This window comes from Mya arenaria, chromosome 6, assembly GCF_026914265.1.
Source record: "Mya arenaria isolate MELC-2E11 chromosome 6, ASM2691426v1".
NCBI lineage: Eukaryota > Metazoa > Mollusca > Bivalvia > Myida > Myidae > Mya > Mya arenaria.
The window spans coordinates 33,484,801-33,499,388 of NC_069127.1; the positions used below are offsets into that span (position 1 = coordinate 33,484,801).

Sequence of the window (14,588 nt, forward strand, 5' to 3'; positions counted from 1 at the left end):
GGTTCTTGATTACATGAAAGCTGTGTGCTTTGTCAGTTACTGTGAAACAATTAGCTGACAATTTTTTTGTTTTCTCTCCTAGAAAATCACTTCAGAGGTTAAGCTTAGAAGTTTCCACAAAATATTTAAGCCCTTTAGTTGATCAGTCAAGAACCACTTAACCTAGGACCATTAAACTTCACAGAATGTTTGTAGTTGACCAATAGATAACCATGGTTGTTTTGGGGTCAGTAGTTCAAAGGTCATGGCCCTTTTAATCTTTGAATGCATTTCTTCTTCAAAAAACTTTTAATGTCAGCTTTAGATTGTTTATGATACAAAGTTTACGGAGGCATTATGTTTTACAAACATCTTTAAATTTGTTCTGTTATATTTTGAAATTCATTTATTTTCAGCAAAAATTCTGATAATTATTTCATTTTTAAAACCTTTCTTTTTAATCCAGACTCCTTTTTGCAATATGCTTTTTTCAGCCAATGTTGATAACATTTGAATAAATCACAAAAAAAACTTGGTTCTACAGTGGCAAAATGAGTTGAGATTTAAATTATATTTTGTGATATTAGAGCCTGTAATCATTTCAAAGTTCAAATCTTAATTGGATTAAGTTGAATTTCAGTTATGTTGACAATGACCTAGTTCTCACATACAAGGGAGGAGACGGTTGTGAGCACAACAGAATGCAGCGTCAGACCGTTATAAACTTCAAATGCAACATGTCAGCAGGTACACAAGGCATAACTATTATGACATATCACGTATAAATCTTTGTCCAGAAATATATATTTAGAGATTGAATGTTATCAAGATGTTGGATTGGTTTTATTAGTCAGTAATACACAGGGGGCAGAAACAAATTATTTTCTTATTCTATATATATATAGGCTTAGATAAACAAAAATAATTTGTTTTTGGCCCCTGTGCAGTAATACGTAAGTATTTTGAGAGAAAAAAAACACACGCAATATTTATTACCTCTGACAAACATTTCCTTGACCAGAGAATAACTTAAACCTAGTGAATGGAATTTTATTAAACAGTATATGATGATAAAACATAATGAGAGGAAATGCAGTGTACAAGAACCATAACTCTATTTTTGCTAAATACATATATAGATAATTACAGGGAAATAGACCTTTGTTACTTGTTCTTGTTTGGAGCATAACTTGAAAATTACGTGTTGGAATTTAATCAAACTTCATGCAATGATAGATCACAATGAATGGAAGTGCAGAATCCACAGAATTGTTAATTTTAGAATTGAATTATAATTATTTCACAGCCATTTCCAATAAGGGCAGGGTTTGGGGGCATTTATCACAATCAGGTTTAGCTCTTGTTTATTTAAAATAAAAAAATAAATAATTAATTAAGATAAGTTTTGACAGAGATTTTAGAATGATTTAATACAGAGGCTAATGGAATAATTGACTGATTTCAGAAAATAATGGAGCAGGTAATCCCAAGTTCAATCGTGAGGGTGACTGTATATACTTCTTCGATTGGGACACAAAATATGCGTGCATCGACCATCCTGTGGGAGAGGAGTGTGGTATCAAGCAAGGAAATCAGAGATACGACTTCTCCAGCCTCATCAAAACAACTGGTATTACATTGATGTTGAATAGAAGATAACTCTTTGTTTCAGTTTAAGATCATGATATATTTCTTTGTCTCAGTTTAAGATCATGATATATTTCTTTGTTTCAGTTTAAGATCATGATATATTTCTTTGTCTCAGTTTAAGATCATGATATATTTCTTTGTTTCAGTTTAAGATCATGATATATTTCTTTGTCTCAGTTTAAGATCATGATATATTTCTTTGTTTCAGTTTAAGATCATGATATATTTCTTTGTCTCAGTTTAAGATCATGATATATTTCTTTGTCTCATTTTAAGATCATGATATATTTCTTTGTCTCAGTTTAAGATCATGATATATTTCTTTGTCTCAGTTTAAGATCATGATATATTTCTTTGTCTCAGTTTAAGATCATGATATATTTCTTTGTCTCAGTTTAAGATCATGATATATTTCTTTGTCTCAGTTTAAGATCATGATACATTTCACTTAGTCAGAGCACCGAAAGCTTTTAGTGTTCACGAGGTGAAATGCCTTGTGATCTTACACAGAAACAAAGAATTTTTCTTTTTATTATATGCCTAAAAAGGATGTAAAATGACTGTTTATTGTTGTTTCTCAGGAAGCACTCCTACATGTAAGTGAACATAAAGTCATTTCTGATTTGACAGCATTGAAATTTGTTTACACCATTGTGCTCCCTGATATTTGATTCAAAAGAGAGAGCAGGCTAAAATTTAAAAACAGTGCAGAAAACAATTCGATATTTTCACTGTTTGAAATAGTGAAATAGTCATTTTATTTCACTGATAAATCTCCATAAACTACCAGAAAGTAGTGAATTATTTTATTAGCTCGAAGGTTTTTCAAAGAATTGGAGTCAAGGTTTTGTTTAAACCTTGGTTTTGGCAGCCTTGTGGAACAACTTTGACACTGGTCATAACTCAAAAAATGATAAATTTCAAGAAACTTGGGACAAGTACAAAATGTCATGTTTAATAATGTTCATAAACTATAATTATGTATGTTTTCAGGCAGTAATTGGCTCGCCCTACATGATGGTGACACTGAGGCAACCAGCAAGGATTTCTACATCAATGTCTGTCACACTGTCCTGCGGTCAGGGGAAGCCTCCCGATGTGATCCAGGGGCAGCAATCTGTCTCAGAGGTTGGCTAGAGTTTTTTCCCTTTGTTGATTAACAAGTCATTGTGAGTGGCAATGAACTGCCATGTTTTTAAATGCTAAACCATTTAACCAATGAAAAGAAAATGCACTGGAATGCATGCATAAGTTTAATAAAAAAAAAGGTATTGTGAACATACATATCATTTTAAAGCTGCACTCTGACAGATGTACCATTTTTTAGCTCACCTGTCACGTAGTGACAAGGTGAGCTTTTGTGATCACTCTTCGTCCGTCGTCCGTCCGTCCGTCCGTCCGTCCGTCCGTCCGTCCGTCCGTCCGTCCGTTCACAATTGCTTGTGAACACAATAGAGGTCACAATTTTGACCTAATCTTTATGAAACTTGGTCAGACTGATCATCTCTATAAAATCTAGGTCAAGTTCGATATTGGGTCATCTGGGGTCAAAAACTAGGTCACTAGGTCAATTAGTAGAAAAACCTTGTGAACACAATAGAGGTCACAATTTTAGCCTAATCTCAATGCAACTTGGTCAGAATGGTCATCTCTATAAAATCTAGGTCAAGTTCGATATTGGGTCATCCGCGGTCAATAATTAGGTCACTAGGTCAATTAGTAGAAAATCCTTGTGAACACAATAGAGGTCACAATTTTAGCCTAATCTCAATGCAACTTGGTCAGAATGATCATCTCTATAAAATGTAGGTCAAGTTCGATATTGGGTCATCCGCGGTCAACAACTAGGTCACTAGGTCAATTAGTACAAAAACCTTGTGAACACAATAGAGGTCACAATTTTAGCCTAATCTCAATGCAACTTGGTCAGAATAATCATCTCTATAAAATCTAGGTCAAGTTCGATATTGGGTCATCCGCAGTCAATAACTAGGTCACTAGGTCAATTATTAGAAAAACCTTGTGAACACAACAGAGGTCACAATTTTGACCTAATCTTTATGAAACTTGGTCAGACTGATCATCTCTATGAAATCTAGGTCAAGTTCGATATTGGGTCATCTGTGGTCAAAAACTAGGTCAGTAGGTCAATTAGTAGAAATACCTTGTGAACACATTAGAGGTCACAATTTTAGCCTAATCTCAATGCAACTTTGTCAGAATGATCATCTCTATAAAATCTAGGTCAAGTTCGATATTGGGTCATCCGCGGTCAATAACTAGGTCACTAGGTCAATTAGTAGAAAAACCTTGTGAACACAATAGAGGTCACAATTTTAGCCTAATCTCAATGCAAATTGGTCAGAATGATCATCGCTGTAAAATGTAGGTCAAGTTTGATATTGGGTCATTCACGGTCAATAACTAGGTCACTAGGTCAATTAGTAGAAAAACCTTGTGAACACAATAGAGGTCACAATTTTAGCCTAATCTCAATGCAAGTTGGTCAGAATGATCATCTCTATAAAATCTAGGTCAAGTTCGATATTGGGTCATCCGCGGTCAATAACTAGGTCACTAGGTCAATTAGTACAAAAACCTTGTGAACACAATAGAGGTCACAATTTTAGGCTAATCTTAATGCAAATTGGTCAGAATGATCATCTCTATAAAATCTGGGTCAAGTTCGATATTGGGTCATACGCAGTCAATAACTAGGTCACTAGGTGAATTATTAGAAAAACCTTGTGAACAAAATAGAGGTCACAATTTTAGCCTTATCTTAATGAAACTTGGTCAGAATGATCATCTTAACATAAGCTAGGTCAAGTTCCATATTGGGTCAACCCAGGTCAAAAACTAGGTCACTAGGTCAATTAGTAGAAAAACCTTGTGAACACAATAGAGGTCACAATTTTAGCCTAATCTCAATGCAACTTGGTCAGAATGATCATCTCTATAAAATGTAGGTCAAGTTCGATATTGGGTCATCTGCGGTCAACAACTAGGTCACTAGGTCAATTAGTACAAAAACCTTGTGAACACAATAGAGGTCACAATTTTAGCCTAATCTCAATGCAAGTTGGTCAGAATAATCATCTCTATAAAATCTAGGTCAAGTTCGATATTGGGTCATCCGCAGTCAATAACTAGGTCACTAGGTCAATTATTAGAAAAACCCTGTGAACACAACAGAGGTCACAATTTTGACCTAATCTTTATGAAACTTGGTCAGACTGATCATCTCTATGAAATCTAGGTCAAGTTCGATATTGGGTCATCTGGGGTCAAAAACAAGTCAGTAGGTCAATTAGTAGAATTACCTTGTGAACACATTAGAGGTCACAATTTTAGCCTAATCTCAATGCAACTTGGTCAGAATGATCATCTCTATAAAATTTAGGTCAAGTTCGATATTGGGTTATCCGCGGTCAATAACTAGGTCACTAGGTCAATTAGTAGAAAAACCTTGTGAACACAATAGAGGTCACAATTTTAGCCTAATCTCAATGCAACTTGGTCAGAATGATCATCGCTATAAAATGTAGGTCAAGTTTGATATTGGGTCATTCACGGTCAATAACTAGGTCACTAGGTCAATTAGTACAAAAACCTTGTGAACACAATAGAGGTCACAATTTTAGCCTAATCTCAATGCAAGTTGGTCAGAATGATCATCTCTATAAAATCTAGGTCAAGTTCGATATTGGGTCATCTGCGGTCAATAACTAGGTCACTAGGTCAATTAGTACAAAAACCTTGTGAACACAATAGAGGTCACAATTTTAGGCTAATCTTAATGCAACTTGGTCAGAATGATCATCTCTATAAAATCTGGGTCAAGTTCGATATTGGGTCATACGCAGTCAATAACTAGGTCACTAGGTCAATTATTAGAAAAACCTTGTGAACAAAATAGAGGTCACAATTTTAGCCTTATCTTAATGAAACTTGGTCAGAATGATCATCTTAACATAAGCTAGGTCGAGTTCCATATTGGGTCAACCCAGGTCAAAAACTAGGTCACTAGGTCAATTAGTAGAAAAACCTTGTGAACACAATAGAGGTCACAATTTTAGGCTTAACTCAATTCAACTTGGTCAGAATGATCATCTCTAGAAAAATATAGGTCAAGTTCGATATTGGGTCATTCGCGGTCAATAACTAGGTCACTAGGTCAATTAGTATAAAAACCTTGTGAACACAATAGAGGTCACAACTTAAGCCTAATCTAAATGTAACTTGGTCAGAATGATCATCTCTATAAAATCTAGGTCAAGTTCGATATTGGGTCATTTACCGTCAATAACTAGGTCAATAGGTCAATTAGTAGAAAAACCTTGTGAACACAATAGAGGTCACAATTTTAGCCTAATGTTAATGCAACTTGGTCAGAATGATCATCTCTATAAAATCTGGGTCATGTTCGATATTGGGTCATCCGCAGTCAATAACTAGGTCACTAGGTCAGATATTAGAAAAACCTTATGAACACAATAGAGGTCACAATTTTAGCCTAATCTTTATGAAACTTGGTCAGACTGATCATCTTTATAAAATCTAGGTCAAGTTCCACATTGGGTCATCTGCGGTCAATAACTAGGTCACTAGCTCAGATAGTAAAAAAACCTTGTGAACACAATAGAGGTCACAATTTTAGCCTAATCTTAATGAAACTTGGTCAGAATGATCATCTTAACATAAGCTAGGTCAAGTTCCATATTGGGTCAACCCAGGTCAAAAACTAGGTCACTAGGTAAATTAGTAGAAAAACCTTGTGAACACAATAGAGGTCACAATTTTAGGCTTATCTCAATTCAACTTGGTCAGAATGATCATCTCTAGAATAATACAGGTCAAGTTCGATATTGGGTCATTCGCGGTCAATAACTAGGTCACTAGGTCAATTAGTAGAAAAACCTTGTGAACACAACAGAGGTCACAACTTAAGCCTAATCTTAATGTTACTTGGTCAGAATGATCATCTCTATAAAATCTAGGTCAAGTTCGATATTGGGTCAATTACCGTCAATAACTAGGTCACTAGGTCAATTAGTAGAAAAAATTTGTGAACACAATAGAGGTCACAATTTTAGCCTAATGTTAATGCAACTTGGTCAGAATGATCATCTCTATAAAATCTGGGTCATGTTCGATATTGGGTCATCCGCGGTCAATAACTAGGTCACTAGGTCAGATATTAGAAAAACCTTATGAACACAATAGAGGTCACAATTTTAGCCTAATCTTGTCAGAATGTTCACTTTATTTAGCAAAGCTACAGGTGAGCGATACAGGGCCATCATGGCCCTCTTGTTACAACTTTTTTATTTTTTGTCTTGAAAAACGCAATATTTGCGTTAATATCTGCAAACCAATGCTAAAGGATTGCTGACAAAAAATCAGATCGCAGATTTGCATATTTCCGTTCGAGAATTAATGTTCTATGGCAAAAAGCATTCCTTAATCCTAACGGTTTAAAAAAAATGTATAAAACATTAATTTTTTCACTTAAATATACAGATCTGCAATCTACTCATTTGACAGCAGTCTTATGTGATTGGTTTTCATGCATTTTCACAAAAATGGCTCATTCTAAGACAAAAATATATAAAAAGTTGTCAAAACATACAATCTGTGAGAGTGCAGCTTCAAGATATCTTTATTATTTTTTTCTGTTTTTTTTTTCAATAGTATTTTAGTCCCTTATTTTGAGGATATTTGAAACTAGATAGTAACAATTAGAAACAGATAGTGTTGGATATTGGATCCAGTTAGACCATAGATAATCTGTTCCACTCAAGTAACTGATTACGGATAGTACAACTGGTTTTTGATCTTAATTGTAGTTTTATTTTTGTAAAATAACTCATAATCCTTAACTAGGCTTATGTTGTGCGTATGTTTTGAGTTATTAAGGGTTGTTGTTGCTTTTGGCCATATGGTAAACGATAACAACTGAACTTTTCGGAATATACAAATGAACTCAAAGGAGAAAATTGGCAGACATTAACCTAACGTGAAGAAAGAAGAAAAAACAATTGCCGATTGAATTGAAGACTGTTTATGACCAAATACAATCAATTGTTGCCGATTCATGGCCCAACCAATCAGTTTTCGATTTAAGTTGGTCATCAAAACATCACTAGAAACAAAGTTATTGATTTTTTTAGAAATTTCATGTATATCCAGTTAATTTGTCTTCATATTCTGTTTAGAGCATCTGTCTACCAAGAACCTTGGACGCTACGAGAAGGCTCCTTTCTACAACGAGAAAATCAACATGACCCAGATTGTGTACAGCAATGGAGACGTATGCGGGGATGGAAGGATAACTTCCACTATTACTTTCATCTGCATGCCAGGTTCCTGATATAATTTATAACTGAATTTTACTAGATATAAAGAAGTAGAATTTGAAAATTAAGATTTGAAATTTAGTATTTTGATTGGCTAGTATATAAAGCTGACCAATAGGCTGACTGGAATCACTATGGTATGTCTAAGGATAAGGATAAGATCAATATTGAATACTGGCCATGGAGGCATTTTATCAAGAATGCTAAGAACGGTTCTTTGGTTGTCCCGTTAGTGCACCTACTTCTCTACAAGGCGAACCGGGTTCTAAATTCCCGGCATGGGCACATGTGAGTTTGGTTGGGGTCACCAAGCCGGACAAGTCGGTTTTCTCCATGTACTTATTTTTCCCACACATCACAAGACCACACCCTCGTGTAAAATCCGGCCAACAAGAGTGATTAATATAATGTTTAAATAACTTTCACACAATCGTTATAAAACAAATAAGTTAAAACTAATTTTGTACCTAAGGGAGTTTTCAACTCTGTGGTACCACTGATGGAAATTCCTAGGTACAAAATCGTTCCTAGTGTTTGGGATACAACAGACCCATGGAATTAGTGATGTAATAATTTTCTGTTATTTCAGGCTCGGAGGAGAGTGCACCCGTACTGATCCATGTATCGACAGATGAGTGCAAATATGAGTTTGAGTGGCATACTGCTGTCGCCTGTGAACTTGGTCATTTCAAGGGAGATAACTGCAGGGTTCAGGGAAATGGTTAGACCGTTAATTTCACTGCATTTTTAACTACATGACTAATGACTTCGGCAGAATTTTTTATGTAATTTTATTGACAATTTTGAAGGTATTTGTTCTGTTAATGTTCTTTAAATCAAATATAGCAGCCAAAGATTGACTGACTTTTTTGTCATTTTTCTGTACGCAAAATGTTTTTTAATCTTGGTGCAAAACAAACATGTATTTCTACAAAATTGGTTTTGGTCATTATGTCTGTACCCGCATAATAGGTGAATTTCAAAATGACTTGCAAATGCCAAAATATTCCCTCATGATAATATGCAGTGTGTGTTTACCACTTGATAAATTGCGTCATAAATGCTACGTCGGAAGGCAATATTTTGATTTGAATGAAGACTTAATACAAAGATAACTTCACTATTTCTTCACCTTTTTAGATGAAACATAGCGCAGTCTACGCCTCTTACAGAGCCCCTCCTTCGGTCTTTTACCAGAGTTTGATCGAGAGTTAAGTTTCTTTAAACACTTTGAAAACCCTTTTCACAATACCACCGTTTGACGGAGCACTGTCAAAACATTATATTTGAAACAGGTTTGTTGAAGTGTTTGAGGAAAATAATTACCTAATCAAACTTCGGTAATAAAAGCCGGGCCTCTATTGGTGGCATGGACCGCCCTTTGTTTTATTTAATTTGGTGTAGTAAAAGAAAAGTTATCGATTTAAGTCTATATTTTATAAAAAATGTTGACTTGACGTGGCATATATGATGAAATTTATCACCTGGTATATACACACTGATGTGTGTGTGTGTGTGTATGTGGTTACAGGGTTTATGATAGACCTGTCTCCCCTGAAGAAAGCGGGCAAAGACAACTACAAGGCAGATTCTCCCACAGACTCTGCTCACGACTACCTTGTGAACGTGTGTGGGCCCCTACAGGGAACCGGCTGTGATGGGTTGCAGGAAGGACAGGCTGGAGTCTGCCAAGTCCCCACAACGGGAGATGGGTAAGAAGGGTTTGTATACTGTATGGAAGAGGGGTTGGATAGAAGATTAATACCCAGCCCATGATTTCCTCATGAATGCTTGTACAAGGAACCGACTATAATGAGTCACCACAAAGGAAGACAGATAAAGAAATGGGGTTGGAAGGCGCGGGAGGAGAGGTTTAGGGGTAAATAGTATCGAGCATTTTTGAGTAATCTCCGAACAAGATGGGAGGGTGGTCAGGGTGTGGAATAGACTTTTGTTCTTGAAGTGTTTGTCAAAATGTCTTGATTTTACATTTAAATCTAATGATTGTATTGAGAACAGGAAGTAGTTACATTATTAAATAAGAAATGGATTGAAAACAATGATCAAAAAGTATTAAAATACATTATATGCATTACAAACTAGTCATGATTACATGCATATCATGAATAAAACATAGTAAATTATGCAATTTTTTGTTTTTCTGCAACAGGTCTTCTTCTGGCTGACTATGTCACAAATGCATGTATCTAGTGGAAATTGAAAGATTTTCTTGGTGTATTCACTTCATGGACTTTAATACAGTTAAAGCAATGGTATTTTCCTGCTTTTTATTCAGTGAGTCTTTCAATGCTGGTCAGTTCACGCAGCAGCTAACATACTATGATGGCATGATTAACCTGACGTACACGGGCGGTACCCCCTATCACGACACTGACAAGACGCCAAGACAGTCTGAAATTAACTTCCTGTGTGACCGTAATGCTGGCATGGGCAACCCCAAGTTTCTTGTTGAGGCAGCCAGCAACCATTCGTACCTGTTTGAGTGGCGCACGGCCTTTGCATGTCCCGGAACTCCGATGGAGTGTGTTGTGGAGGATAAAGTGTCGGGGACCCAGTATGACCTGTCCAGGTAGCTGTTACAGTTCTGAACATACTTAAATTTAAACCTTATTTATTATATGACAATTTATGAAACATGTTATTACAACTTAATACAGTTGAAACTCGATGGCTCGATATTCATGGGACCGGCCAAAATACTTCGAGCCTGGAGAATATCGAGCCAAGCGGGATTGCTTACAGAATGATTTTTTTGTTTTTGTTACAGTAAGTCTTGTTTACCTCGTTTGTTATTGGCTACGCTACCTCTTCAAGAGGAGAGTATCTATTGGACATAGTTATTCACCGTACAGTTCATAACATGACTTATTGGATACTTAGAAAATATCATTTTTTTTTTTTATTTATTATAAAAATACAATTATGCGAAAACAACAAACAAGCAATTTTAAACAGTGAGTAACACAAACATAGCTTCTATCAAAATGCGTTGAAATTTATGCATGGATAACAGAGGCGAAATTTAACCATTTAAATTTGATAACATTATGATAAAATCAAACATTTTTTATCGATTAGCGCCTTGTGCAAAATGCAGCCAACCAAACAAAGCAAGGTGTGAGATTCTTAAAACAAAACAATGTGTGAAATTCTTACTTAGGACTGCGAAAATGACATCGAGCATGGAGAAATATCGACCCTCAAGATATCGAGCCATCCGATCAAATTTATATGGACAAAGAGTAAAAAAAAAATCGGTCCTTTTAATCTTGTTCGAGCCAGCGAGGGTATCGAGCCATGAGATATTGAGCTAACAAGTTTCGACTGTACATTAAAAAATCTTGTTGGCCAGATGTTACGCAAGAGTTTGGCTCTGTGTTGTTGAGGAAGCTGGATTACCCAGAGTTAACTCACTTGTCTGGATGGGTGACAACGAACCAAACTTGTATTCGCCCAGGCCGGGAATCAGACTGGGATTGTCTAGGTGAGAAGCAAGCCGCTACACCTGCCCTACCTTGACTGTCTAACAAACCTTAAATTAATTTAGCGGTCATCATATCATGGCTCATTTCATACCATCAAATAGAAAATGCTCAATAATGGGTTGATTGTTCAGAACTTTGTTAAGATTAACAAAGTGATTAACATCATTGTTAACTTTTTAGCATGACCTATTTGATGATGTTCTTACATATTTAAATAAAATGGGTACAACTGAAACAGACTATAATCTTGTTAGGGCTCTTGTAAGAAATACTGCAGATCACATGAGTATCCCTTAAACTTCCAGTGCAATTAATATTTGAAAGTTAACAATGATGATGTTAATAACATTGTTAACTTTAACAAAGTTCTGAACAATCAGCCCAATGTTAGGAAGTCGTGATGTGTAGTGATGAATGGTTACATTTCATGTGGTGACGCAACTTAAGTTAACCCTGTTGCATTTGTGGGTTGATAGGGTCGAGGTGAAGGTTGCTGTAACTAACAAAATAAATGTTTTCAACTCTATAATTTGAGTTAAGAGTTACCTATAGTTATGAAACTTGGTATGTAGCAACTACAAATTCATGTGGAGACCTATCTTAGGATTGTATATAGTATGTGGGGTGAAGGTCAATATTGTTTTTAGAGGCCTGAGACTTTGTTTGCCGAATTTTCATGATAGTAACAAGCCACTTATTCAAAACCTGCTTTGTGGCATTTTGTGTGTGCTTTTGTTACTATGTAAACTGTTTACACCACTAATTTCAGTCTGGCAAGGTCCAGTGATGAGGAAAACTGGTCTGTGGCTGGACCGACCAGTGGGAGCAAGTTCTATCTGAATGTATGCGGACCCCTTAACTCTGTGGGAAAAGGGACAGGATGCTCTGCCTTAGCTTCTGTGTGCAGCACTACCTTACAGGATGGCAAGGTTAGTGTACAGACATGTTCTATGCTAATGGGTGTGGGCCCCTTGTCCCTAGGGATGGGAAAGGTATTGTACCCTGGCTTCTATCTACAGCGCTACCTTAATATATGGCAAGGTAAGTGAACATACATGTTCTATATGAATGTGTGTGTGCCCCTTAACCCTAGGGGGTGGGGAATCACTGTGTCCTGTCTTCTGTCTGCAATGGTCCCTTAACAGATGACAAGGTAATGTACATACATGTTATATATGAAGTTGGGTGGTCCCTTTAACTCTGTGGGCGGGGAAGTGTTCTGTACCCTAGATTCTTTCTGCAGTTCTACCTTAAGAGATGGTAAGTGTACATACATGTTCTATATAGAGTACTTAACTCTGTGGGGTGGGGCAGGGAACTGTTTCCTGTTGTATGTCTTAAAAGATGGCACTGTTAAGTTCAATGTGAATGTGTATAGGCCCATTAATCCTTGGGGATGGGGATGTCTACTGTGTTTTGGCTTCTCTTTACAGCCCTACCTGAAGCACAGTAAAGGAACATACAAGTCATAAGTATAAAGGCAAGGCATATGAAATCATATACTATTACTAAGCATATGATATTCTGGGTAAGTAGAACATGCACATATAGAAGTATATTTTGTTTGACTTCTTATATACAGTCATAATGTAATGAACACATGTACTAACATATTGTATCTTTTCTTCAGGAGCAGGTGGACAATGCTGACCTAGGGCGGGTCAGTACGGGACTTGCTATTGAAGTTGAGGGGCGTCTCAAACTTCGGTACGAGTCACCAGGGCTATGTCACAATGGAAGTGCTAGTGTCCCATATGTCACCAACATACACTTTATCTGTCAGAAGGATGCCATGGTATGTCTACATTTAATTGATAAAACTTATTAAGCGCGCTGTCTCTGTGACAGCTCTTGTTTTGTATATATGTGGTGCCCCCATATTATTTTGGTTTCATTAAAAGCTGCACTCTCACAGGTTGGCTGTTTTGACAACTTTTTAAAATTTTGTCTTGGAATAAATCAATCTTTGGGTAAATAAAAGAAAACCAGTGATATAAAACTGATAAAACCCAAAATATTAGATCACAGTTTTTAATATTTACATTCAAAAATAGAAGTTATGCCCTGGTTTTTGCAGATCTTGTCACAAAGAAACATTTATACTTCAGTCCTCAGGCCCCCAGACACCAGTGAAGGACGGTCCGTGTGAGTTTACATTCACATGGCTGACCTCTGCCGCCTGCCCGCTGACCCGTGACAAGGAAGTGTCCAACCGCTCGTGCAGCGTGAAGGATCCCAACAGCGACTACGTTTTCAACCTGCAACCACTAAACAAAACTGGGCCTTATGAGGTTAAGTCAGGAGATATGTCATTCCTGGTAAGAAAATCTTGATTGTTTTCAGCTTGATTATTCTTCTTCTTTTTTCAAAGAAAAATTATTTTTCAGAATTGTTGTAAACAGAATAGTCTCGGTGCAAGACCTAAAAAGCCCTGCCTAAAAAAAAAATCTTTATATTTCCTATAGCAAAGAAATTTAATTTGCTTTTGTTACATATCTGAATTATTTTTAAAAAAAACGTTTAGTAGAGGGAAAAACATGTGCTGGTGTTCATGAGGGTAGAAGGGTTCTATTTATAATGGGAAGGGTGCAGAACCCTTTCAAAACTCTTTAGCTAAAAACCTTAGTATAGATTTTCATGAAGTTACAATTATGTTTCAGCTGAGTATATGTGGGAGTATCTCCACTGATAGATGTCCTGGCATCCCCGTGGATGACAAGACGGTGCCTGCGGGTGTGTGTGAGTTAGCCACCATCAAACAGGCCCTGGCAGAGCCCAGCACAGATCTCGACTTTAGCAAAACAGGCAAGATGGTCCTGAAGTTTGATGGAAAAAGAAACAGCAACGGTAAGTAAACACTTGAAAATTTGAATTTAAATATTGATTAAATTACAATTTAGGTATTTTCGTAAAATTCACTTGTATGTGTAATGGTTTAATAGGCAGCGTACATTTGATTTTACAGGTAAAACATTCATTTTGATTTGTGGGAAATGCTAGATATTTAACAGAATTTCCTGAGCTAATGATATTTTGTTGTATTTTCATTGCTTAGTTAGCAAGAATGCTTAGGTTTATTTCAAAATCTTTCACA

The 14,588-nt window shown here is 36.3% G+C and overlaps 1 protein-coding gene across 2 annotated transcripts in view; it reads left to right on the forward strand.

Annotated features, from left to right (window-relative positions):
• The window catches only part of LOC128237240 (cation-independent mannose-6-phosphate receptor-like), a 56,800-nt gene that overhangs the window by 10,439 nt on the left and 31,773 nt on the right, over positions 1-14,588 (forward strand). For both annotated transcript variants that reach the window (XM_052952586.1, XM_052952587.1), the window contains exons 7-17: positions 620-726; positions 1,445-1,609; positions 2,623-2,757; positions 7,848-7,994; positions 8,578-8,709; positions 9,520-9,700; positions 10,285-10,578; positions 12,264-12,423; positions 13,125-13,289; positions 13,603-13,812; positions 14,155-14,341. In XM_052952586.1, the coding sequence (XP_052808546.1) occupies positions 620-726; positions 1,445-1,609; positions 2,623-2,757; positions 7,848-7,994; positions 8,578-8,709; positions 9,520-9,700; positions 10,285-10,578; positions 12,264-12,423; positions 13,125-13,289; positions 13,603-13,812; positions 14,155-14,341 (1,883 nt within the window). The remainder of the gene's footprint in view (positions 1-619; positions 727-1,444; positions 1,610-2,622; positions 2,758-7,847; positions 7,995-8,577; positions 8,710-9,519; positions 9,701-10,284; positions 10,579-12,263; positions 12,424-13,124; positions 13,290-13,602; positions 13,813-14,154; positions 14,342-14,588) is intronic.